The sequence below is a fragment of the Harmonia axyridis genome, chromosome 1 (assembly GCF_914767665.1).
Source record: "Harmonia axyridis chromosome 1, icHarAxyr1.1, whole genome shotgun sequence".
Classification (NCBI taxonomy): Eukaryota; Metazoa; Arthropoda; class Insecta; order Coleoptera; family Coccinellidae; genus Harmonia; species Harmonia axyridis.
The window spans coordinates 81699923-81726218 of NC_059501.1; the positions used below are offsets into that span (position 1 = coordinate 81699923).

The window sequence follows — 26296 nt, forward strand, 5'->3', positions numbered from 1 at the left end:
TTTGACGTCGGAGACCAGCATGGCGGTGGAAGAGAGAAGGTTTTTCAAGATGCAGAATTGGAGGCATTACTTGATCAAGACTCGTGTCAAACGCAACAAGAATTGGCAGGATTATTGGGAGTGATGCAACAAGTCATTTTCAAACGACTAAAAGTCATGGGAATGACTCAAAACAAGGAAGGAGAACATGTAGACTCCTACATACAGATCTATGGTCTCCAAAGCCGCAATTGCTCCAAAACTGATCACTTCACGTCAGTTCTTCCCTTTTTTTTATCTCTATAGCAATCAATTTCCTTCAACCAACTCAAAAAATTCGCTCTAACAATGACTTAAATCGAAACGAATAAGCATCTCATTTTCAGGAAAATCCGATAAAGCCCATCTTTCCGCCGATAACTGGTGGTGTAAATAAACCCCCGGCAGAACCACCCTCCAACCCCCATTCGCCGAATCCCCCCTTAATTGGGCAGAAACGTAATTATAAATCAGGGCTAATTGCTGAAGCTCTTAAGAGGTAATTTATGGGCTGGAATTTTTCAGAGCGTCGTATACTTCTGATTAATAGAATGAAAACATCAAATGGGTAAATATATGCCTCTAGAACGGCGAATACATACATCTCCTCCGTTTTAGACGTTAATTATTATCAAACACGGAACGCAGATCAGGCCGTTTTGTTGCAGATTACGACCAGCGATTTTGCTGTCTTTTTCGGGATCTTCTAGAGTGATTGGATCAGTATTTTATGGTCCATCAGCTGATAAGGCAGTCATAAAACGATATCTTATATAAAAGTTGAATTGAATACAAGGTATTTTGATGGGTTTTACATCTGAAAAAACTTTATAGTTTTGTAGTGACTCAGTCTGGTCACAGATGGCGCTATGGATACTTCAGCCCCGGCGTATTTGGAAGGGTCGTTGCGTTGCAACAGAGTCACCTCTCACGATAGTGTGAGAGGGCGTGTCTTGGGCAGAGATCACTGGATAGCCCAACTGAAGAGTCCACCAGTGATTTCGGAAAAAATATGAGGCGGCTTCACATAGAGCTCCACATAGCAACAATAAACACAGCACTCGGGGGCCTAGAGGTTAAGAAAGTAGACTCACTCACCGAGATGCGACAAGGTGCCGGGTTCGAGTCCCGGCGGCTCCCGATAATAATAAATTCCCCAAGCGTCTGTGACACGGCACACACAAATATACCAAAGTCACACTGATGAGTCCGGTGTGTGTGCCAGGGACGAAACGCATAAGTAGGCATATGTGAAATCCTACATTGGTGACCCCGACATGATGGGAATGACCGTCTCAACGATGTGTCCTGGAAAGCAGAAGGTTGATGCGTAGCTCCCATATATCTGCAATTTCCAACGAAACTCTAGACGCCCATTCCCATGATGTGCAATACGTGCTCCTTGGTCTGCCGCGGTATAGCGGACCTGAATAGGCGGCATTCACCGTCCGCACGATGCCGTGAGGTGCAGCTCTGATTAGGCGGCAATCACCCGGCTGCACCGATGACCTCGTAACACGCATAAGTTTCGTTCTTCCGTCCCTGGGGAGGGAGTCATGTGGCGGTGTCACATAAAGCTCCACATAGCAACAATAAACACAGCACTCGGTGGCCTAGAGGTTAAGAAAGTAGACTCACTCACCGAGATGCGACAAGGTGCCGGGTTCGAGTCCCGGCGGCTCCCAATAATAATAAATTCCCCAAGCGTCTGTGACACGGCACACACAAATATACCAAAGTCACACTGATGAGTCCGGTGTGTGTGCTAGGGACGAAACGCATAAGTAGGCATATGTGAAATCATACAAATACTAAGCCCCTGGGAGTGGCGCACCTCGAATCTTGGGTAGAGAACAACTCACCAAAGTTTGAAATACACTTTTTTATTCAGTATTATAGGAGATTCTGTGAATGAACTTTTTCTGATATTCCCTTGAGTATGTGTCATATTTTCACCCTGCATGTACGATGAGACTGGAACCTGGGTTGAACATCACATGGAGATCGTGCCAGTCACAAGCAGATTTGCTCGAAGAAAATAGGCATACTACACCCAAGATGACATCACAGGAGGTAAATCTTCGAAATCTAAAGAAGAGGAGATCATATTCACCCAAACAAGCAACAGTGGAGGCACGACTAACGTGTTGAAGGAGTGCACCACCTCAGAATTTTTAGAAATTGTATAGGCTTACCAAAAATTGATGCTCCAACCATTCCAAAATTGATTGAATGTGCTGATCCTTCAGCTGTTTATAACTTCTTGTAGTCGAATAGTTGTAGAAGTCTCCGATGAAAATAAGAAAAAAAAACAATTCTTCTCGTTCCAAAAATAACGAATCACCTTCGTCCATAAAACGACGTGGTTCATCCATCCCAAGACAACCCGACTCTATATATTATCAGCGGAACAATTCCCCCACCGAATTCCACGAGTATTTTCTTCGAAAGTTTTAGGACGGTCCATTGTTGACTCGTTTGTGAGGTTTCACGGTTCGATTGACGACATCAATTTTATATGAAAATTTTTATGGAGATTTTTATTATGCTGTTGGGATGAATGTTGCTGTGAAAGGAGCAAATCAGGTGGGGTTTTCGGTTTGTTATCCTCGCTATAGTGAATATCGATGATAAAATAGAACACTGGATCAGTGGCGGCAACGTGAGAGTAAACGCATGAAAATACTATCTCATTATAGGGAGATATGTGGCTTCTTAGTATTCAAAGTATGTATCATTGGTCGGGAAGAGTTGAAGCTTATTAATATCTATACCTCCTTGGAAATCACAGAACTGTATATAAATTCTTCACTCTTTAAGTTCCAAAGTCAACCACTAGAAACACGTTTTTTTTAAATTCGACTCTATTCTTCAACCTAGTCACTTTCAAGAGTGACTCATGTCCTACGTGGGAAGATTTTTTTTCTGCTTTTGAAATGGGCAATCATTTTTTGATTAGAGCTAGATCTTTTTCTCTGGAGCATTCTTCTGACGTCTGCAAAAAGGCGGTAATCACAGGGAGCAGAATCTGGACAATAAGCTGGGTGGCCAAGAAGTTTAAAGTGCAATTTGACAATGTTTCCAACGGTTTGGGAATTGAGAATTGACTTGGATGACGTTTGGTTTTAATTTGTGACCTTAATCGAATAACGTTTTATTATATTCATTTTTGATGGTTTTACCTTCATCGAGGAAGTCAATGGACAGAATACCACTCACATTTCAAAAGACGGATGCTTGGTAGTTAGACACATTTGAGTAAAATAATAGCCTGCTGTTTCCATGGAACAAATTTGCTTTCCTTCTCTTCACATTCCCTCCTTATTTTCGAAAATCATAGAAAATACTCACGATATAATTCCAAGGTCACTGCAGCCACCTTCGGCAACGTCATGTTCGTGTTGTTGGCCATGCAAACGAAGGTGGCCTTGAGGTCGTCCCTGCTCACTTTGGTCCAGACGAGTCTGTTCTCTATGACGTCTCCGGCGTTGTGCTCGTAATTGGTATCTATGGGGACGTATTTGACGTCCGAAGAGTGGACGCCATTCTTCTCCCTCACCATCCACCAAACGTCGGGCTGTGGATGGCCGCCCACAGTTCGGCATGTCAGGATTATGTCATCGCCTTCCTCGTGTGGACCTACTGTTGAGTTGAGCTGTCTGCCCCACTTATCGAAGATTGTGGGTTGCTCTGGAGGAACTGAAACAAAAAAGAATTATGTGAGTGATGATCATTTGGTTTTTGCGTTGCTTCATCTTAAGAACACGAAATGAAGGAAAGTCGATATAATAACATCAATTTTGATTTTAACATTTACAGTATTTCATCCCGGGATCCTGATGGAAACATCAGTTTGGCAATCAGTGATCTTGCTAAATACATGGTGACTATGACGTCGCACGGTAAGGTTATATCTCCAGCAGTGCCGATTGAGAGAGATGTGCGCAGTCCACAACGCATCTCTCGAGCAAACAGAACCACTACACCATAAACAAGTGGCCAAATGGCGAATGCGCCTGTATCTGATATCACTTCGTGTAAATTTTCAAGGAAAACCTTTCTCAACGCGTATCATAGATCTCGAAGTTATAATTGGCATAGTCTTGTTGAATTCATTACTTGCTGGCGCTTTATATAAAAGTCGAGGTGAATATAATTTGAAATTTTTTCTACCTCCTTTGGACTCTTTGGATGAGTATTTCTGTCTTCTGATGTTTATTTTGACTAATAATATAACTGATCTATTGTCAAAAACTGTTTAATCAATGAAAATAGGACGATCCCAGTACATTTCAAAGCGTTCATTCTCCAGGATGGTTTTCATTCTGTACTGTACTTTTTCACATTGCATTACTCCTTATATGGTTGTCAATTCTTGGTAAAATCACTTTCTTATTGCATCGTGACTTTCTTTATATTCATTACCTCAAAACATTTGACATCCATCCGAAATAGGTTTGGTTGTCCTATTGGTTGGACACCCATATTGTCATCTATCGTCAGTCATTTTTTATGATGTGTTTGCTGTACTTCCCGTCGAGATCACTTGATCTTGATAAGCAAGAAGAAAAAATTCCATTTTTGGAAATATTCCACTTAATGTGAGCAAATAGTTCGACGCTGCAATACGTTCGCCTCGTAGAATTGTCTTCCATCTAGGGGATTCTACCCCGTCTTTGAAGATTTTCTGAGATTGTTTGGTGGTTGTATAAAACATGTCCCTTCTGCAATTGTAAAGGTGTTGATTTGTCTGGTTCACACAATGTTTGACAAACCTCTGTTGAACTTGCTTGGTTTCTGAAGTACACACATCATCTAAAGTTTTGCCAACCCACTCTCCCCCCCTATCAACTCTCAACCTGTTGAGCCAAGACTTTTGACGATGTGTGTACACCAAATGATAGTTCAGTTAGAATTTACAAGGCCTTTGTTAGACCTATTTTCACATATGCATCAGAAACTAGAGCTGAAACATCTAGAACAAAACAACTGATGCCGAAATAAAAACGCTACGAACAATAAGGGGGATAACAATGAGGGACCGAATAAAAGAGGAACGACAGGTAGATTATGTGGTGACGTGGGTGAGAACGAGAAGAAAAGAATGGATAGATCACGTACATTGAATAGATGATAACAGAATTGCAAAGGAAAAGACCTTCAGGCGGATCAAGAGATGGTATGAGAGTTGGACGTCGAATCAACTGAGAGCGACTTTGCTGAGAGTATGAGTCTACACCCAATGCCATTCCTACATCCTACGAAAAATGTTCCACTAGTTTGATCATAATTTACAGGTGGTTCTCGGTTTAAAACCATCCATGATTGAGGAAAATGGTACTTCTTTTGCCTCTGATGTTTAAAACTTTTTCAGTAGCGTTCAGTTGAACTAATATAATTATTACTTTTTGCAGATAATATGGAACCTTTTAGCTTGTTTAAACAAGACTAACCTCTCTCAACTCGGCAAATAAGCCTTCCCAACCCTTCCATTCACCTTATTTCACACAGAACCGACAAATTCGAACCGTTTCGATTTACCCCTGCACCAGATTGAATGTCAAACATTCAGATCGATCCACAAGAGTGTTTGCGGATCGCTCTAGTCTGGGCGCAACGTTAATTATACACGAAACCCCATTTCAGACGAACAAATGGAACACACTGGTCCCAGTTAGCCGGATCGCGCACAGAACAGACCAATGCGCCTTTCGGGCCGGCTGACCCATATATACAGATTATTTGCCCAACTAATTCTACTCAATTATTCTGCAGAATCCGTTCTTGCATCGGTCCGGCCATCTGCTCTACGGCGGCGTCCGATTGTTTCATGCGGTGGAAATCTTTCGGGTGTGTAAATAATTAGAGAGGACGCGTGGCGCCCTCTACGACACCTTTGTTCGGACAATGGGTGGCTTGATCTGGTTTGGAGGAGATGTTTTGGTTTCGTTTTCGATTAGCATTTCACTCGATAAGTCCCAGGTCTAGCTAGTAGAAACATATCTCCTTTTTTAAAATCGACTTTATTCGTCAACATTTTAAAGCTAAAGAACTTTAAATTGCAATAAAACAACGATGGATTATGCGATTGATGTGAATTTTATTTATCCGCAAGACAATCTTGTGGCATTACATTTTAAATATGATTTTTGGCATATGACCGCCACGGCTGGCTCGGATATAGTCCAATCTGGACGTCCAATTTTCGATTACTTTCTCCAACATTTGTAGCCGTATATCGGCATTACACGGCGAATGTTGTCTTCCAAATGGTCAAGAGTTTGTGGCTTATCCGCATAGACCAATGACTTTACATAGCCTCACAGAAATTAGTCTAGTGGTGTTAAATCACAAGATCTTGGAGGCCAATTCACAGGTCCAAAACGTGAAATTAGGCGGTCACCAAACGTGTCTTTCAATAAATCGATTGTGGCACGAGCTGTGTGACATGTTGCGCCATCTTGTTGGAACCACAGCTCCTGGACATCATGGTTGTTCAATTCAGGAATGAAAAAGTTAGTAATCATGGCTCCATACCGATCACCATTGACTGTAACGTTCTGGCTATGATCGTTTTTGAAGAAGCACGGACCAATGATTCCACCAGCCCATAAAGCGCACCAAACAGTCAGTTTTTCTGGATGTAACGGTGTTTCGACATACATTTGAGGATTAGCTTCACTCCAAATGCAGCAGTTTTTTTTGTTGACGTAGCCATTCAACCAGAAGTGCGCTTCATCGCTGAACAAAATAAAATGGACGTAGTGCGCGATACGTATTCCGCACAGAACCATTATTTTCGAAATGAAATTGCACTATTTGCAAGTGTTGTTCGGCCGTGAGTTTATTCATGATGAATTGCCAAACCAAACTGAGAATAAATCACTTGACAGCTGTTAAATCGGTCGCCATCTTGAACAGTAATGCCAACTTAAAGTTATACACCTCGAAAAAAACACCCTCTATATATACATACACACGTCAAAAGTCTGGCCTCCTTAGGTTTACCAAGAAATAAACAATCTATGTTTTGAAAATGACATGAATATTCTTCACTATTTCAACTGCAATATGTCCGATAGAAAATCTTTGTTTGTCACTCTTTGCTTCATGCAGGATGGGACAAAATGGTAAAAATGAGAAAAAATCTGTATTTATCGATTTTTTATTTTTGATAATTATAATTGAATCCAAATCCAATAGTCCATAATACCACCTCGTCTTTGAATCAATTGCACAATACGTCTAGGCATCCCACGAATCAAGTCACTAATGCACTTTTCAGGTATATCGTTCCATTCTTCTTGAAGGGCTGAACTCAATTCCTGAAGCGTTGAAGGTTGGTGTTAGCGATTGGATATTGCTCTCCCTAAGTAACCGCATTCGATGGATTCATGTCTGGCGAGTATGCTGGCCAGTTCATTCTCTGGATATTGTCTCTTTTGAAGAATGTTTTGATCCCTTCGAGTGCAGTGCGGTGGAGCGTTATCATCCTGATAAATGAAATTATCACCAAATTTGTTGCGAAGAGAAATATTGATTGGTTCACTGATGTTTTCACTTAGGTGGCAGCAGTCATTGTTCATTCAACGATAAAAAAAGGGGGTACGGCGACCAAACATTATACCCCCAGCACATTATTGATCAGCCTCAAAAAGGCACAACTTCTCGGGCGAAATTGAGTCCATCTAGTCTGCCTGGACCCCTCCGAACTCTTTTTTCTCGACTATCACTTTGTAAATCCAATTATATTTCGTCCAGAAAAAGTTCGTTGCCCCATTGGCAGAACACCACCAAGACTGGCTACAAAGCCAGTCTTGGCGGTGTTCTGCCAATTGTCGAAGGATAGCTCTATGTGCAGGTGATAGCCGAGGTATTCTTAAAGGACCTCTTGCCCTCAAATTTGAGGAATGAGACCGTCTCCTTATGGTACTGGTTGAGACTATCCGTCTATAGCGATATGATGGTCTTCCATTGCAGACCTCTGGGTCGACCAGGCAGCGTAGCCTGGTGACCGGTGCCTGGTCGACCCAGAGGTCTGCACTGGAAGACCATCATATCGCTATAGACGGGTAGGCTCAACCAGTACCATAAGCAGACGGTCTCATTCCTCAAATTTGAGGGCAAGAGGACCTTAAAAAGTACCTCTGCTATCACCTGTCTCCAGGCTACGCTGCCTGTTTCCAGGAAAAGGGCCTCTATGCGCCCTTCTGAAGTCCGTGGAATATTCAAACGTTGCGCAATCTAGTGCTTTGACAAAGCTTCTTGATGTAGGGCCATTATTCTTGCCCGGTCAAACTGAGAAATTGGATGTACCGGCATTTTCCACGGAATATTCTCAATATAACAACTTTCATTTTCACTGAAAACATATTAAATTCGAATACGAGTGTATTCTCCCGAACAAGAAACATTTTTTGCTGGTTTATTGTATTCATTTAAGTGGTAAGATAGTGAAGATTCCTCACACAAAAAAAATTGTCATGTTACATTAAACAAGTTAAGAGTTGATAGGGTGGGGATGGTTTGACTTTTGATGATGTGTGTAGTATATTGAAGACGAATGATTGAGATACTGCCAAAAAACAACCTTCTTCATTAATTTCCATACCCTACAATTGACTCATTTCAGGAAAATTGACTCGTTTGTCTCTCAACCGTAAGCTCATATTTCATCGCCACCCTCGAAGGGTTACAGACATGGGCCCGATATGCGTTATCAGGGCCGCAATCTTTACTCGCATGAAACCCAACGTGGCGAGTTATCACGAAGGCCCCTTCCTGCACAAAGGATACTCCTTTTATTGCTTATGCAAAGCTATATCTCCTCCATATTTAACGGCTAGAAATTTCGCGCAGTGAGAACTTTTGTTTATTTCGTTTTGATACTTCTGCCGCCATTGTAAACGCCATCGTTAAATCTTTTTCATTCGAATTATTCCGCACTCCATCCTCATCAGAGCGATAAAGAAGGCTTTTCCTTTGAAACTTGAAGTCGGTCTCGACTCCTTTTGTAGGTTTTCACTTTTGTTTGTTGGAGAATTCGTTATTTGTCTCAACTGAGTCGGAGTTTGCATCTGAGGGGTTTGTTTAATCCTTAAAAATTGATTTCAAGGGTATTGAATTACTTTTTAATGAATAACGAATGGTTGAATCTCCTTCAATAGTATAAAATTGGATAACAATTAATCTACGAGTAACAATAATATACGGGTTGAGTCGTGAGTAATGAACCAGACTAGAGAAATGTGTTCTACAAATATGTAAACAATTAAAAATAATTCATATAAGATCCTATTCGATACTTATTTTTCAATATATTTGTTCATTCAAAAGTGCGTGTTTTGGGAATTATAACGATTCATTTCAAAATATTTCAAGAGCATTGATCATCTACTGTTACTTTCTGGATGAAGAATTTCGAAATTATATTATGTCGAAAGAGCACCACCAATTCCTTTGGTGTTCATGAGTCCTTCTCTTGATCGATAATCCAGTTTGTTTAATGTAAATAAATACGTAATAAGTTCAACAGAAAGTTTATTATTAAATCTGGATGGTTGTGGCATTATGAGCCTTCCAGGAACTGCAACCACATTGATTTTTTGTTCTTAACCATACCTATTCACACAAAGCCAAGGAGACTGTCGATACTGTTAATGAAGCTGACGATATACTTAGGAGCTTTGGCTGATACTTCGTGAGTATCCAGGATTGAGTTTCTCATTTGAGTGGTTCTTAGGCCAGTCAACCCAGGATATTTGCACAGGCGGTAAGATAATTGCACTGACACTATCCTGTCAGTAGTTCCACCACTACCGAAGCTCAGCTGGTAGCAGCTTCAAGAGCTTCCTGGTATAGGTCGGTTGGACCAACACAAAATTCTTTTCCTGAGCAAAGAACAAAAATAGTTCCTACAGAGGCTTGTTATTCTATTGTCTGCTCACAGATGGCGCTATGGCTGTTCGCGCTTCACTACTTCGGCCCCGGCGGATTCAAAGGGGTCGTCGCGTTGCAAAAGAGTCACTTCTCCACGATGATGTAAGAAGGTGTGTTTTAGGCAATGATCGATGGATAGCCTAACTGATGAGTCCACCAGCGATCTCGGGACCAAACACCAAACCCCTGGGAGAGGGCGCACCTCGTAACATGGCTCGAGAACAATTCGCCAAACTAACAGCACTGCTTCGCTTCATATCTCTCAGAGTGTAGCCCGCTACACATTTGAGGCTTTTCATTTCTGTTATTCACAGGATTTTTTTTAGTTATCAGCCAGAGTTATTCAAAAAGTAAAATCGACAGAAGCTTCTGTTTAGCTGAACAATTTTCATTTATATAATTAAAAAGTGAAAACAGATTAACGTCAATTGATTTCGATATACAAGAAATGAATTCTCTCCACAACCAGTCTTCGATACTCTAAAGTGGAAACTTATTGTAACCACCCGCATTCTGACATGTTCCCTATGCGTTTGAAGTCGCTAAAAAAAAATTGCACCACTCAATTGTCGTAGTTCTCAGTCAAGTTCGCTACTGAACATTTCGTCTGCTCATATTCGCATGAAGAATCGACATACGCTTTCCTGGCTTTGCTAGATACTTACGGTATTTCCCTACGTGAACCAGCCTGCCTTGCATCTGAGATTATTGAATGGGAACGCCATGAATAGAAATGACGAATATTGGAATATTTCCCTTTGAACCTTCCATCTGTTTTTTTTTTCGGGCACAAACGTGAGTCCATTGTGAGGTTCTTGCCGATGTAATGAAATCCATGGGGTGATTTTCAATAGGAAAATGTGGGGAATTTGAAGGAGGCGGAATTTTTTTCGTCAAATTTTACTTTTTTTGTTATCTGTTCGATGCTAACAGTGTCCCAGTTAAGGTAGAGGATAGATACAGTAACAGAGCAAATGCAGCTCATAATCTGTTTTCTTGATTGGAAAAGTATTGAGAGGTCTCTTGAAGTACCTATTACGAGAATCTATTTGATGAATATTTCGTTATAATATCACAAGAGCATAGACAATATTCGATTATACAACGATTTACGAGGCGTACTTCGCTGAAACATCAAGAGAGCTGCGTCAAGAGAACTATGTCGAGTGAGGAGGTTCGTATAATCGAAATATATTGTCTATAATCGAGTTGGTATTCGTTACGATTATATGAGATTTGCGACACGTTTAAGAGAAACTCAAATCATCACAGAGGACATAAAGGGTGCTTTTTTTCGAGGTATATAACTTTAAGTTGGCATTACTGTTCAAGTGATTTATTCTCAGTTTGGTTTGGCAATTCATCATGAATAGACTCACGCCTGAACAACGCTTGCAAATGGGCCCAAAATGGGGTTGCCGATGTTCCTAAGCGAATTTTGTTTAGCGATGAACCACACTTCTGGTTGAATGGCTACAACAAACAAAACTGCCGCATTTGGAGTGAAGGTAATCCACAAGTGTATGTCGAAACACCGTTACATCCAGAAAAACTGACTGTTTGGTGCGATTTATGGGCTAGTAGAATCATTGGTCCGTACTTCTTCAAAAACGAAGATGGCCAGAACGTTACAGTCAATGGTGATCGGTATAGACTGTATAGAGCCATGATCACTAACTTTTTCATTCCTGAATTGAACTACCATTATGTCCAGGGGCTGTGGTTCCAACAAGAAGGCGCAACATGTCACACAGCTCGTGCCACAATCGATTTATTGAAAGACCCGTTTGGTGACCGCCTAATTTCACGTTTTGGACCTGTGAATTGGCCTCCAAGATCTTGTGATTTAACACCGCTAGACTACTTTCTGTGGGGCTATGTAAAGTCATTGGTCAATGCGGATAAGCCACAAACCCTTGACCATGTGGAAGACAACATTCGCCGTGTTATTGCCGATATACGGCCACAAATGTTGGGAAAAGTCATCGAAAATTGGACGTCCAGATTGGACTACATCCGAGCCAGCCGTGGCGGTCATATGCCAGAAATCATATTTAAAATGTAATGCCACAAGATTATCTTGCGGATTAATAAAATTCATGTCAATCGAATAATCCATCGTTGTTTTATTGCAATTTAAAGTTCTATAGCTCTAAAAAAAACACTCTTCAGTTATAAACTTTTGAAGGAGAAATTTCGAACAACCCATCGGCAAATAGAGTATTTGACGTTTGGAACAGTTCATTGATTTCGACAGAAATTAGTCCATATACTAATCTAGCGATAAAAAATTGTTGATTGAATACCTGACAGACTACATCGAATCTTTTCATTGAAAACAACTTCCCCCTTCGACCAAACTCATTAAACCCATCTCTTCATCCACATCCAACAGAAGAAACAACCCTGAAATCATTCCCGTTCAATGAAAAACTGCGAAATTAATGAAAAATCGCATAGATCAACGCTTTGAGCGCGAATCGGAACGAATGGCTAAGTCGTTTTTTTTAAAAGTGCAACACATGTAGGCCGCCAGAGCCCAGCAATTTATGAAGAATTATCAACGGCAATTAATCAGCGCAAGTGGAATACGTTTCGAACACTGTCAGGAGGAGAAATTGTAGGAAATCGCATTTCCATTTTCCAACTCCTAAGGGAGGGGGTAGGTTCGTTGATTCATTTCCTCCTGTATTTGTAACAGGAGATGTGTAAAGGGACTATTAGGGCAATTGAAAAGACCCCGGTCTGATGCACAGCAGGCGGTGCTAGTAATCCATAATTATGATTTTAGTTAGTAACAACCTTCAAACGATACGTGTCAAAATTCGACAGCAGTCCGATCATTAGTTTGTGAGATATTGCATTGTGAGTGTAGCTACTTTTGTTATTTGAAGAAAGATGGAAAGGAAGAATTTCGTGTGCTGATAAAATATTGCTTTTTGAGGGGAAAAATGAATTTGAAGCAAAATCTAAGCTTGATGAAGAGTTTCCGGGGTCTGCACCAGGAAAATCAACCATCATTGATTGGTATGCTAAGTTAAAACGTGGTGAAATCAGCACCGAAGACGGCGAACGCAGTGAACGCCCAATAGAAGCTGTCACCGACGAAAAAATAAAAAAAGTTCACAAAATAATTTCGAATGACCGTAAAGTGAAGTTGATCGAGATAGCAGACATTGTGAAAATATCATCTGAACGTGTAAATCATATCATTAACGAATATTTGTACATTAAAAAGCTGTTGGTACCACGTGAGCTCACAATCGATCAACAACGTGTTAATGATTCTGAGCAGTGTTTGAAGCTGTTTAAGTTCAATAAATCTGAATTTTTGCGCTGACATGTAACAATGGATGAAAGATGGCTCCATCATTTCACTCCGGTGTCCAATCGACAGTCAGCTGAGTGGACTGCACACGATAAACCGAATTCGAAGCGAGGAAAACACAACAGTCAGCTGGCAAGGTTATGGCATCTGTATTTTGTGGTGCGCAAGGTATAATATTCATTGATTACCTCCAAAAGTGCCAGAACATCAACAGCGATCATTATATGTCTTTTGTATTTTATGTCATACATTATACTGAAAATATACTATACTAAATATACTATAGCGTTATTGGATCGTTTGAAGTATGAAATCGTTAAAAAACGGTTTCATTTGAAGAAAAAAAGGTGCTGTTTCATCAAGATAATGCGCCGTGTCACAAATCAATGAAAACAATGGCAAAATTGCATGAATTGGGCTTCGAATTGCTTCTGCATCCATCGTATTCGCCAGATCTGGCCCCAGTGACTTTTTCCTGTTCTCAGACTTCAAAGAATGCTCGGTAGAAAGAAATTTAGCGCCAATGAAGAAGTAATCGCCGAAACTGAGGCTTATTTTGAAGCGAAAGAAAAATCGAACCACAAAAATGATGGAAGATCGCTATAATCGCTGTATCGCCCTCGACGGCAACTATTTGAATAATAAAATAGAATTTTTCCAAAAAAAAGTGTTTTACTATGGTAGACCGGGGACTTTTCAATTGGCCTGTTACTGTCAGGCGGTGAAATTGCTCGAAATCGCATTTCCATTTTCCAACTCCGAGGGGGAAGGGATTTTGGTGGGGGTTCGTTGATTCATTTCCTCTCGTAATTGTAACGAGAGATGTGTAGAGGGCCTACGAACACGACGAATCTGACGAATGAGGTTATTAGATCGGAATGAGGAGACGGATACCTGCCTAGCAATAAGGACAATATTATGAGCCGCGACAAGAAAGTGGCATCTTCCCTGCGAGCTTGGGGAGAATTTCATTTGGTAGACGAGGCGAGGATGGCGGAAGTCCCTTGATGAATGTGTTATACGGCAGGATAGATTGAAATTAGAACGTTGTATGACAAATTTCATCATCCTATAATAACTCTTCTTCATTAAAATTTGCTGAATTCAGGGGCGCCGCTAGATATTTTGGTGCCCTGACAAAATAAAATTTCACTGCCCTGCTTGGCCTGATTTAAATAATTTTCTTTGAAGAAGCCTCTGCTTCTCCTTTCAGGCATTTTTTCAATTTCCTACGAAATATTAGTTAATTTGTGTCTGCATCATATAATCATTCTCTATCAAACATATCAGCTTACGAGCAGAATTCTCGTCATTTCCGGGAGGTTTATTTGATTTTCAGCTTTAATATGGAGAAATCTGCGGCTAAGGCTGATCGAATGCTCTCAAATATCTTAAACGGTGAAGACCAGCATGGCGGTGGAAGAGAGAAAGTGTCCAAAGATGCAGAATTGCAGGCATTATTTGATTAAGACTCGTGTCAAACGCAACAAGAATTGGCAGGATCATTGGGAGTGACGCAACAAGCTATTTCAAAACGCATGGAAGTCCTAAGAATGATTCAGAAACAAGGAAATTGGGTGCCGTACGAGTCGACGCCGAGAGATGTTGAACGGCGTTTGTTTGCTTGTTAGCAAGGCAAACACAGGATTTTCATTGTATCGTAACTGGGGACGAAAAATGGGTTCATGACGATAATCCCAAGCAGCGAAGTCATGGGAATATCCCTGCTATGCTTCCACGTCGATGGCCAAACCAAATATGCACGGTTCCAACGTCATGTTCAGTATTTGGTGTGACCAGTCCAGCGTTGTGTATTATGAGTTGTTAAAACCGACCGAGACAATCACAGGCAATCGCTATCGAACGCAATGCGTTTGAGACGAGCATTGAAAGACAAACGGCCGCAATACAACGAGAGACATGATAAAGTGACATGGATCGCTTCATTTGATGACCATTTTTTTCAACGCGGTATTCCTACGCTGCCCGAAAGATTGAAAAAAGTAGTGGCCAGCGATGGACAAATCATGAATGTATAACCAGTTCTTCATAATAAAGCCTCGAATTTCGGAAAGAATGGCGAAAGCAAAGTTATATAGACATATGTAGATATGTGGTAATTAAGTATTTAGAAATTTTCTCTACGGCTTTGCTACTTTTTGCAGATCTATCAAACTTCGTGACGAAATTAAATAATGCTCTGTTGAGGAAACAATGGCTTAAAACACTGACCTCAACCTTTCCCATTCTCAATACAGGTATGGAAAACAATCCCCATCCGCTCCGCAAGCTATCATCCTCATTTAACATCCTTTCCTGCTCTTCCGCCAAACTCCGGTCTAACCGGAGTTACATAACGCGTTTAATGAAGTTCCAGATACGGATATGTGCCGTCGTGTATGCCAGTTCAGAAGCCAGTTATGAATTATCGCATCCCTCGCATCTTGTTTAATAACATCGCAGGGGTTTCCGACGTGTTCGTTCGAAGAAAGAAATTAAACGATCATCGTATGAGCCGGATGCCGGCCATTTGTTCACATCAAATCGCTTATTTCCTCAATTTTCGGGCGATTCGTTGGAAGCGAGGGAAGTAAGCTATTGCTGGTTTGGGGATAATATCACTTGAGTACCTAATTGATGATGGAATTTTGGTATAATTTCAATAATAGAATGAGGACACATTTAATTGTTTCCAAGGATGTCTTGGTCACTTTCGCAACGTGGGGTCGAGCATTATCATGCTGTATAATCACTGTATCATGTCTCTCTTCGTATTGCGACAGTTAGCATTCAATGCTCGGCTCAAACGCATTAACGGCGTTCGATAAAGATCACCTGTGATTATTCAAGTCGGTTTCAACAACTCATAATACACTACTCCGAGCTGGTCCCATGAGCATGACCTTGGAATCGTGAATACTCGGTTTGGACTTCGAAGTGGAAGTATGGCCGGAATATCCCCATGATTTTCTGCGATTGGGATTATCGTCATGAACCAAATTTTCGTCTCTAATCACAATTGCCCTGGAACGAGCTGTTCACAAGCAAACAAACGCCGTTCAACATCTCTCGGCTTCAATTCGTACGGCAACAAATTTCCTTGTTTCTGAATCACTCCCATGAATTTCGAGCGTTTAAAAAAGGCTTCTTTTGTCACTATCAATTTTTCTTGCTTTTTAGATGAGTCTTGATCAAGTAATGCCTCAAATTCTGCATCTTCGAAAACCTTCTCTCTTCCACCACCATGCTGGTCTTTGAGGTCAAAATCGCCGTTCATAAAGCGTTGAAACCACTCTCGGTACGATATTGCTCTTGAAGTGGCCTCACCACAGGTATTTGAGAGCTTTCGAAGAGCCCCAGCTGCAGCAAAATTGTACACCAAAAGTAGGTTATAATTTAAGAAAACATTCATAAATCTTGGGAGATATTGTTTGTTCGAAGTGAGGTAAACCCCCAATGAGTCAACTCTAATTACGCCACTGATCCATAGAATCATTTTAAGCATCTAATGTCACTTTCTCTGCCGGAACATGACAACATCGGTGTCGAAACGTTCGTCAAACGGTTATGAAAATTCTGTGGGAATAGTACAAATCGATGAAAACTATGCTAAATTTGAAAGAATTGTGATTCCGTCTATCTGACCAACCAGCTTATTCTCCAGATCTGACTCCTAGTGTTTCCTGGCTTTTTGCAGACCTTAAAACAATGCTCTAGGGAAAGAAATTTGCCTCTTGTAAAGAAGTAATGCCGTGATTGAAGCATATAACGAATGCAAAGATGGATCTTTCTACAGAAAAAGTGTCGAAAAGTTAGATGACCGTTGAAGTACATGTATCACTCTTGAAAGTTACTATGTTGAGGAATGAAATCAAATTTTCAAGAAAAAATTAGTTTCAACTCGTTAGGCCAGAGGTTTATCAATAGTGGGAAAGGATTATTAAAAAAAATAAAATTGAGATCGAACAAACCTCAACATAACAAGCCTAAAAAATTAATTTGATATATTATATACAGACATAAACCATTTTTTAAAAATAATTGATACGATTCTGGTTCAAACCAGATATATCTAGAATTCGAGAGGATAAAGGAGGGCTGACGAAGATGAAGAGAAGAAGATATTGATTTTCATCGTTACAAATCTAGCATATTACTCAAGCTAACTGATTCACTCAAAGATTTAACTCCGCTCAACCCCGAAGAAAATAAACCAACATCAATATGAAGATACGAACCGCCTCCTTTGATGGGGCAACTTCTGTACCGGATGCTTCGGCTAGAAGCGGCATTGGAGGAAGTTTAATGCAGCAGTAAGTGAACGATAAATTGGGAGCAATAAATGTCGGGCTTCCCCAACTTCCACGAAACTGCTACGGAGAGATATCGAAAGGTAATATCTCGCCTCGAGTTCACATGAATGGATGTCTGCACTTTTTATCGTCCCGATTAGGCGGCTAGGTCGATAGTGATCAACCGGTCCCCGAAGATGACAGACATTCCGGAGAAACTTGGGTAATTCGATTAAGTTCACTGTAAGAAAGTCGTTCATTTATCCTTAATGTAATACCACTTGACTCAATAAGTCCTGGGCCTGGCGAACAGATGGCATTAATCCTAAAACTAGAACCAAATGAAATAAAACCATCTGAGCTAAGTAGAGAGCCCATTCCACACTGAACTTATTCTTCAACTCGTATAGAGACTGTAATTTGAAAAATCCAGAAAAGCTATTGAAAATTGTATCTACATTTAAATTGAATGATCACACTATATCTAACAAAATCATCAAGCACGCCACTGCGGAATACTTATTTATCCCGCAAATATGGAGGCTGAGATGAGGCAAGCACTCGACCAACTAACACTGCCATCCAACTATTAAGGCTCAACCACCGAAGGCCATTGATTTTGTTAAAGACCAAATCGTCTTATCGTATTCCCAATATGAACCTACAGCACGAATTTTGTATTTCCTAACACAATCCATTAAGGGTAGTTATGAGTGAGACCTTAGTGCAACTCAGGAACAGCAGAGTCTATTAAAGCTATTTGCTATATATAATAAAGTTCAAAACATATCGACTTCGGTGATTCGATGAACCTCAATCTGCAATCGAATATTATACCGAGGTTTCTGCAAAAGTTCTGCTGAGAATTATGTTTCTTATACATCTCAGAAAAAATAACATCTTAATTCACTAAAGAACCCTCAATTCCAAATTATGTTCATGCGAGTACTCAACTGATCCAGATGAATCATATTTCAACAGTTCAGTTAGTTCATGTTTGCTGTTTGGTTGAAAAGGAAGGCGTATCTGCATAAAATTATATTATGATCATGTTAGCAATCACTCTACTTCATACAATTCCGCTACATGAATTCAAAGAAGTATAGGTCTCAGTATAGAACACTGTGGGACACCAGGTTGTTCTTCAAGGTAAGATCCAAAGAGTTTCAAAGCCGTAATAAGATAGTTTACTACATACGAGTAATAATTCGAATGCCTCAGTAAACTCTTAAAGGGTTAAAACAATGAACGGATCTCCATCCAATAAATGGTTTGTAGTACTGACATTTTCCTGAATATGATTGCTTGGGAGTTATATATTCAAACAGACGAAAGTACATTCGATAAGAAGAGAAGACTACTTGAACTTATCATCATCCTTAACCTTGAATAGTGGCTTTAGCACGTAGTATTTCCAAGCCGATAGGGAAGTGCACTCATGAATTGAGAACTGCGGCATTTCGGTGAAAATGTCATCACAACCACAGTGTTTGACCTCAAACCCAGTACATGTCATCTCACCTCCTAAGGTGTTGTAAGTTTGTTGGAGAAGTAAGCACTTGAGTGGAAGATATTAGATTTATAGTAATTTTTCATTTCAGGACATTCGTTAGGTAGATTGAAAACAAATAAAAAGTAGTCAATGAATACTTCGAGACATTACCTCTATACCTGTAGCCCATGAATCTGATAGAACCTTCCAGATATGCTTAGAACCCAGAGCCTCAGCCAGATTTGAAAAAACAAGCCTTCTCTCTTCTTATTGAATATGAAATCTCATTCCGAAAGAACGTATAGCACCTGACATCATCTAGGATTCTGATGCCTTTGTACCTGGTGAATACTCCATCCTTATAGTAATAAATCTGCATTGGCAGAACATGTTTTCTTTGAAAATATGGAATAACTCAAATAGAAAGTGTTAAGGCAATACAGAAGGTATTGAAATGATCAAGATCAAGCTAGTCTAAGTAGAGACTTATTCAGTAATGTGATTGGTAAGATTTGATTTAGGGGGATTTCTAATGATCTATTGGGCCATTACATGATCTAAAGCTCGCCTTCCAGTTCCAGAGTTCTTATGAACTCCAGTATATAGGATGTGACTTTCCCACTTCTAAAACTCTCTTGTCAAAAGCGTTGTTTGCGTTGGCTAGTGATGGCGTGTCACCAGGTCATCCGAGGTTTCTTCCTCCTCCCTACAGAAGTTGCTTTCGTCGTTTTATGCCATTCTGATGAGGTGCTTCCTGAGGAGACAACGCCGCTGTAAAGAATCCAGTGAGGAGTTGTAGCATAGTCTTGCTAAGATCCATGTAAAGGGTTACGTAGAGAAAGTAGTTTGAAACTAGATACTTCTCTAGATTTCTGTTTCTGACAATGACAACAACGCCTGTTGAAGATTCTCTGGATAAGAATGTGGTATCTACAACCTCAGAAGACTTAAGCAATTAAGAAGAACGTATGTATCACTAATTCTAGCCAATATTGAAATTGATAAACTCGAAGAGAACGGAGACAAAATTGTATGATGGACTCGCGGAATGATTAAACGAAGCCAGTCTTTTTGATCTAAGCCGTCGTTTCAATTTTCCCACAAAAAACGGTTCGCTATCCAGGATGAGGGTTAAAGTATCATTCGTTATACAAATCGTATAAAAATTATACTCAAATATTCATCTCTGGATCAGGGCGGGAGACTGATATAGATGCTGCGGGGTCCATTGAGCCATCCTTAAGTGATTAAATTCCGATCTCTCTTCCGTTCCTGATGAAGTTATCATCTACCTTTGATGTCCGCCGTTCTAATTGTACTTAGTGTAATTAAACAAAATGATTAATTACAGACGGGAGGCTATTATGCAATGGGACCATAGTGTGATTACATGGGGCTGCGATTTCAGCCGGTTCGCTGGACGTGAATGAGATTTAGTTGCGTGTCTCCTATTTGGACGTGGACGCCGCGACCTGCGTGCCGCGTTGCCATAACTGTGCCATTTTCGGGCATTGCCGGTTAAAATAGCAACCTGATTTGTGCGTTTCAGTTTTAGTAGAATTCGAGTATCGAATGTTCATGTGGAAATTTAATTGATTGAGTCCGAGAAAATTGTAATATCTTTCAATCCAGGTAGACGCTGAGATATTTGATGATGACACTTATGTGACGACAAGAGCCTTCACATAATAGTCCATTTACATAAATTTTATCGTATCATCACTTATTATGATCCTTTTATGTTATGACGAACCCAATATTGAAGCGAATGGAGAAATTCCTCAGTTTCAAATAATATACAAGGTGTTCCTAAATTGGAGGTACAAAGGAAAATAAGAGTTTCCTCGGATACTATCAAGAAAAAAGTCCTATGAACATGGGCCTGCAAATACTTTGTTTTCGAGAAACCGGGTGGTTCTATTTCTATAACGATTATACCAGTTTATCGAATCTTTATTAAACTTTTTTCAGTTTAATTACTGGATCTTTTTAATAATAAGGATTTTCCTGAGGATTATTAGAGAATTTTTTAAAATTTTTATCTCGACATCAGTAGCAGATACGATAAATCTATCAGGTGTACAACTTTGCTTCCGGCGTTTTGCAATAGACGACTGTAACGGTAAGTGGTAGTGGTAGTGGAAATAAATAGATCGTAGATGTCTTACAATAAGCTTACATACTTGAAGCCATTACTTAATCAAGACTCGTGTCAAACGCAGCAAGAATTAACATGATAATTTTTTCTTGAAAATTTGATTTTATTCGTCAACATAGTCACTTTCAATGGTGATACATGTACTCTCACGGTCATCTAACTTTTCAATACTTTTTCTGTAGAAAGATCCATCTTTGCATTCGTTATATGCTTCAATTACGGCATTACTTGTTTACAAGAGGCAAATTTTTTTCCCTAGAGCATTGTTTTAAGGTCTGCAAAAAGCCAGGAAACACTAGGAGCCAGATCTGGAGAATAAGCTGGTTGGTCAAAAAGTTGGAATCATAATTCGTTCAAATTTACCGTGGTTTTCATCGATTTATAGTAACCACACAGAATTTTCATAACCATTCGATGAACATTTCGACAGCGATGCTGTCATGTTCAGGCAGGGAAAGTGACATTAGATGCTTATAATGATTCTATGGATCAGTGGCGTAATAAGAGTTGACTCATGGGGGGTTTACCTCACTTCGAACGAACAAAATCTCCCAAGATTTATGAATGTTTTCTTAAATTATGATCTACTTTTGCTGTACCATTTTGCTGCAGCTGGGGCTCTTCGAAAGTTCTCAAATACCTGTGGTGAGGCCACTTTAAGAGAAATATCGTACCGAGAGTGGTTTCAACGCTTTATGAACGGTGATTTTGACCTCAAAGACCAGCATGGTGGTGGAAGAGAGAAGGTTTTCGAAGATGCAGAATTTGAGGCACTACTTGATCCAGACTCATGTCAAAAGCAAGAAGAATTGACAGTGACGCAACAAGCCTTTTTGAAACGCTCGAAATTCATGGGAGTGATTCAGAAACAAGGAAATTTGGTGCTGTATGAATTGAAGCCGAGATATGTTGAACGTCGTTTGTTTGCTTGTGAACATCTGCTTGCAAGCAAAGACGGAATGCATCGCATTGTGACTGGAGAAAAAAAATGTTTCATTACGATAATCCCAAGCGCAGAAAATCATAGGGATATCCCGGCTATGCTTCCATGTCAACGGCCAAACCGAATATTCACGGTTCCACGGTCATGCTCAGTATTTGGTGGGACCAGCTCGGCGAAGTGTACTATGAGTTTTTAAAACCGTCCAAAACAATCACAGGCGATTGTTATCGAACGCAATTAATGCGTTTGAGCCTAGCATTGAAAGGCAAACGGCCGCAAAATAACGATAGACATGGTAAATTGATCTTACAGCATGAGAATGCTCGACTATCATAGCAAACGGTCTGGTTGACTAGCACTTCTGGTCTCATGAAGAAGTAAAAATTGGATCGATTCGTGTATCGCTACAAAAGATGACCAGCTTTTTCAACGCGGGATTTGTACGCTGCCTGAAAGATGGAAGAAAGTATTGGCCAGCGTTGAAAGATACTTTGTGAATCATGGATGTGAAACCAGTTTCTCACAATAAAGCCTCGAATTAAAAAAAAAAAACGGCGGTAGCAAAGTTATACACCTATGTGAATTTTTTTTTTATAATCAATCTAATCGTAAGCCTCTGCTAATACTTCATTGAGTGATAAATCACTGTGTAAAGTTTATAGTGATATCCAGATTATGACACTTGAAGTCAATCTGTCTTCTTACGTCAATCGTATACAAGGTGAGCAATTCACTCCGTTTACACCCTACCATTTGGCCTCAGCCGCATCCATACAAAACCCTCTCCAAACTCACAAACAATACCAACACTCCCAATTTTCCTAATGACGCCGGCAATATACGCCGAGTGATATTTATCGCGTCGGGGCATCTGCGACGCCTCTCGTACCGTCGGGACGCCAACCCTGGGACGTCCAAATTTGGCGGCGCTCGCGTCAGAAAAATTCTATTTGGCGTCGTTTGCAGTTCGAAATTTCGCACCGGGTCTCGGTCGACGACCGGACGTCGTGGTTTTGGAGGGTTATGACGGCTAGGCGTCGCGACGCGTCGGGATGACGCGCATCATCGCGGTTTATGCGGCAATTTCGTTCCGAACCGGCCGATTCGGTCGACGGCTTTGATGGCAAGGAATAAAGTGAAATACGATTGGCGTAAAGGAAAGTTTTATGACATGTTTGGGTTGGAGACTGGTTTACACAGGCCGTATTATTTTTTATTAGGGGAAATATGCGCAATTATTGCCTTAAAGTCTTATCATAATTTTTTTGCTCGCTTCGAGCTCGAAATCAATTTCGCCGTCTGGCTAACCAGAAATACTTTTTTGTCGAAAAATTTTCGTGAAATTTTCCATACCTAACCTTAAGACAATTGAAATCTCAATATGTTTTGTATCGGACCTTGATGTTTGAGAAACGTTTGTATTTGAGGAGTCTGTGACGAATGATTTTAATGAATAAAATAAAAATTCCTTCATGGGAATATTGTGTCCTTTCATTGATTGATTCTACTTTGTAACGGGTGTTTTTTTTAGAGGTATATAACTTTAAGTTGGCATTACTGTTCAAGATGGCGACCGATTTAACAGTTGTCAAATGTTTTATTCTCAAATTGGTTTGGCAATTTATCATGAATAGACTCACGCCTGAATAACGCTTGCAAATAGTGCAATTTTATTTCGAAAATGATGGTTCTGTGCGGAATACGTATCGCGCACTACGTCCATTTCATTTTGTTTTTTTTTTTAGCAATTTTAGCGATGAAGCGCTTTTCTGGTTGAATTGCTACGTCAACAAACAAAACTGCCCCCTTTGGAGTGAAGCTTATCCTCAAGTGCATGTCGAAACACCGTTACATCCAAAAAAACTGACTGTTTGGTGCACTTTATGGGCTGGTGGAATTATTGGTCCGTACTTCTTCAAAAACGATGATGGCCAGAACGTTACAGTCGATGGTGATCGGTATAGAGCCATAATTATCAACTTTTTCATTCCTGAATTGAACAGCCATGATGTCCAGGAGCTATGGTTCCAACAAGACGGCGCAACATGTCACACAGCTCGTGCCACAATCGATTTATTGAAATACACGTTTGGTGACCGCCTAATTTCACGTTTTAGACCTGTGAATTAGCCTCCAAGATCTTGTGATTTAACACCGCTAGACTACCCTGTGGGGCTATGTACAGCCATTGGTCTATGGGGATAAGCCACAAACCTTTGAGCATTTGGAAGACAAAATTCGCCGTGTTATTGCCGATATACGACCACAAATGTTGGAAAATGTAATCGAAAATTGGACGTCCAGATTGGACTACATCCGAGCCCGCCGTGGCGGTCATATGCCAGAAATCATATTTAAAATGTAATGCCACAAGATTATCTTGCAGATAAATAAAATTCATGTCAATCGAATAGTCCATCGTTGTTTTATTGCAATTCAAAGTTCTATAGCTCTAAAAAATAACCCTTTATTACGTAAAAAGTTCTATGCGTAGATATGTCTTCATGTTTCAGTTCGAACGTACCACTCTTTTCAACTAAAACTGGAAAAAATATTATCATCAGCAAATAGAGGACAACAACAAACGCAAAAACCTCAATCTCACCCACACATCCGTCCATCCAATTCTAAGACCGAAGATAAAGAAAAACACGAAAATATCGGCAACGTTCAGCACTACTCCCCCCTCCACTCTCCGAACCGCTCGAGCAGTAAATGGCGGCGCTCAGGTTCTGATCCATCAGAATATTGGATGCGACCGGGGATTACTTACCCAGTTGACGAGAAGAATGAGGCTGCAAGCAGGACCGCAAATCCGCTAAGGCAGGAGCCTCAGAATCATATAATGAAGTTCTTATTGATTCCCGTGTACCGCCTTTCGGCTCTGCTCGATATTTCTCCCATTCTTACAGCCCTGGTAGAAAGAGGATAATCCTTCCGCTTATTATTTTTTCCTCCTAGGTGTGCAGTCGAACAGGATGAAAAGAGGGATAATCAGTGGGAAGCTAATTGATTCGAAATTGCTCTTCCCATCAATCTCTCATTGAGTCCTGCCATGGAGGGGATTTTGGGTTGCAGCTGTGAGGCGGTTGGAGGCCATTCAAAGCGATAACCTTCATAGAAATTGAACGGAAGGATAGATGACTTCAACCGGAAGAGATTTTTTTTCAATTCTATTCAAGTAACGGAAGTATCTTAGCGTCGATGGTGAGATTCGAAAAGTGCATCAATGAGAGCGTGAGTTTCAAAGATAGTTCATCATAAAGAGTGGAACAGAGGGAAAAAGATGACCAGGAAGGATACAAACTGGATGAAGAATATGAGAGACTATACAGAAATCAATGTCCAAATGTTGGTTCACACCACTCAAAAGAGGAAAGAATTTGCCATGGTTATCACTAATCTTCACTAGAAGATGAACATGAAGAAGAAGACCATTGAACAAAGTCTTTTTGAGTGATCCTGAATGATGCCTAAATGAGACACATAATGATACAGAATCAATTGGATCAAGCTTCAAATTCAAATTTTGATTTTGAAATAACCTTTAGAACAATCATAAGTGATCGTCAGGGTACTGTGAACTTCTTGAAACCATTTTTATTGTAGGTAGAACCTCTGAAGGTTTAATGTAGGAAAAAAAGTAAGGTCATACTGAGAAACTTGAAATCATACAGCTATAGTCTGTTATTGCAGTAATACCTTTGAACATCTGGTAAGAATTAGCAAAGTTATTGTGCTGTTTATGCCAAATTATTTGGGTATTGAAGACAATGAGCAACACTTACATAGGGATCATCAAGGATTCCAGCTGGATCTTAGCCATTCTATGGGATTGGAAAAAAAAAATGACAAGGAACAGTTTGGAAATGGGATCTCAGGAATATCATCACTCTGATTGAAATACACGGTGTGATGTCCTCTATCTTGTATTATTTTGACACTTCTTTGGGACAATGTTGCTATCAGTTACTGTGAATCGAACATGAGAACTATGGACACATACTGTGGAAATGTCTATAACTGTTCAAACTAAGGAGCATACTTCAGGGCAGATCTAAATGACTCAAAATGATAACCAAGGCATCCATCGACGTTGTGAAATTGTCAATATTGCAGATGATGT

General features: G+C 40.2%; 1 protein-coding gene across 1 annotated transcript in view; it reads right to left on the minus strand.

Annotated features, from left to right (window-relative positions):
• The window catches only part of LOC123671426 (neural cell adhesion molecule 2), a 412137-nt gene that overhangs the window by 70595 nt on the left and 315246 nt on the right, over positions 1 to 26296 (minus strand). The window contains exon 5 of the mRNA XM_045605279.1: positions 3370 to 3717. Coding sequence (XP_045461235.1) covers positions 3370 to 3717 — 348 coding nt within the window. The remainder of the gene's footprint in view (positions 1 to 3369; positions 3718 to 26296) is intronic.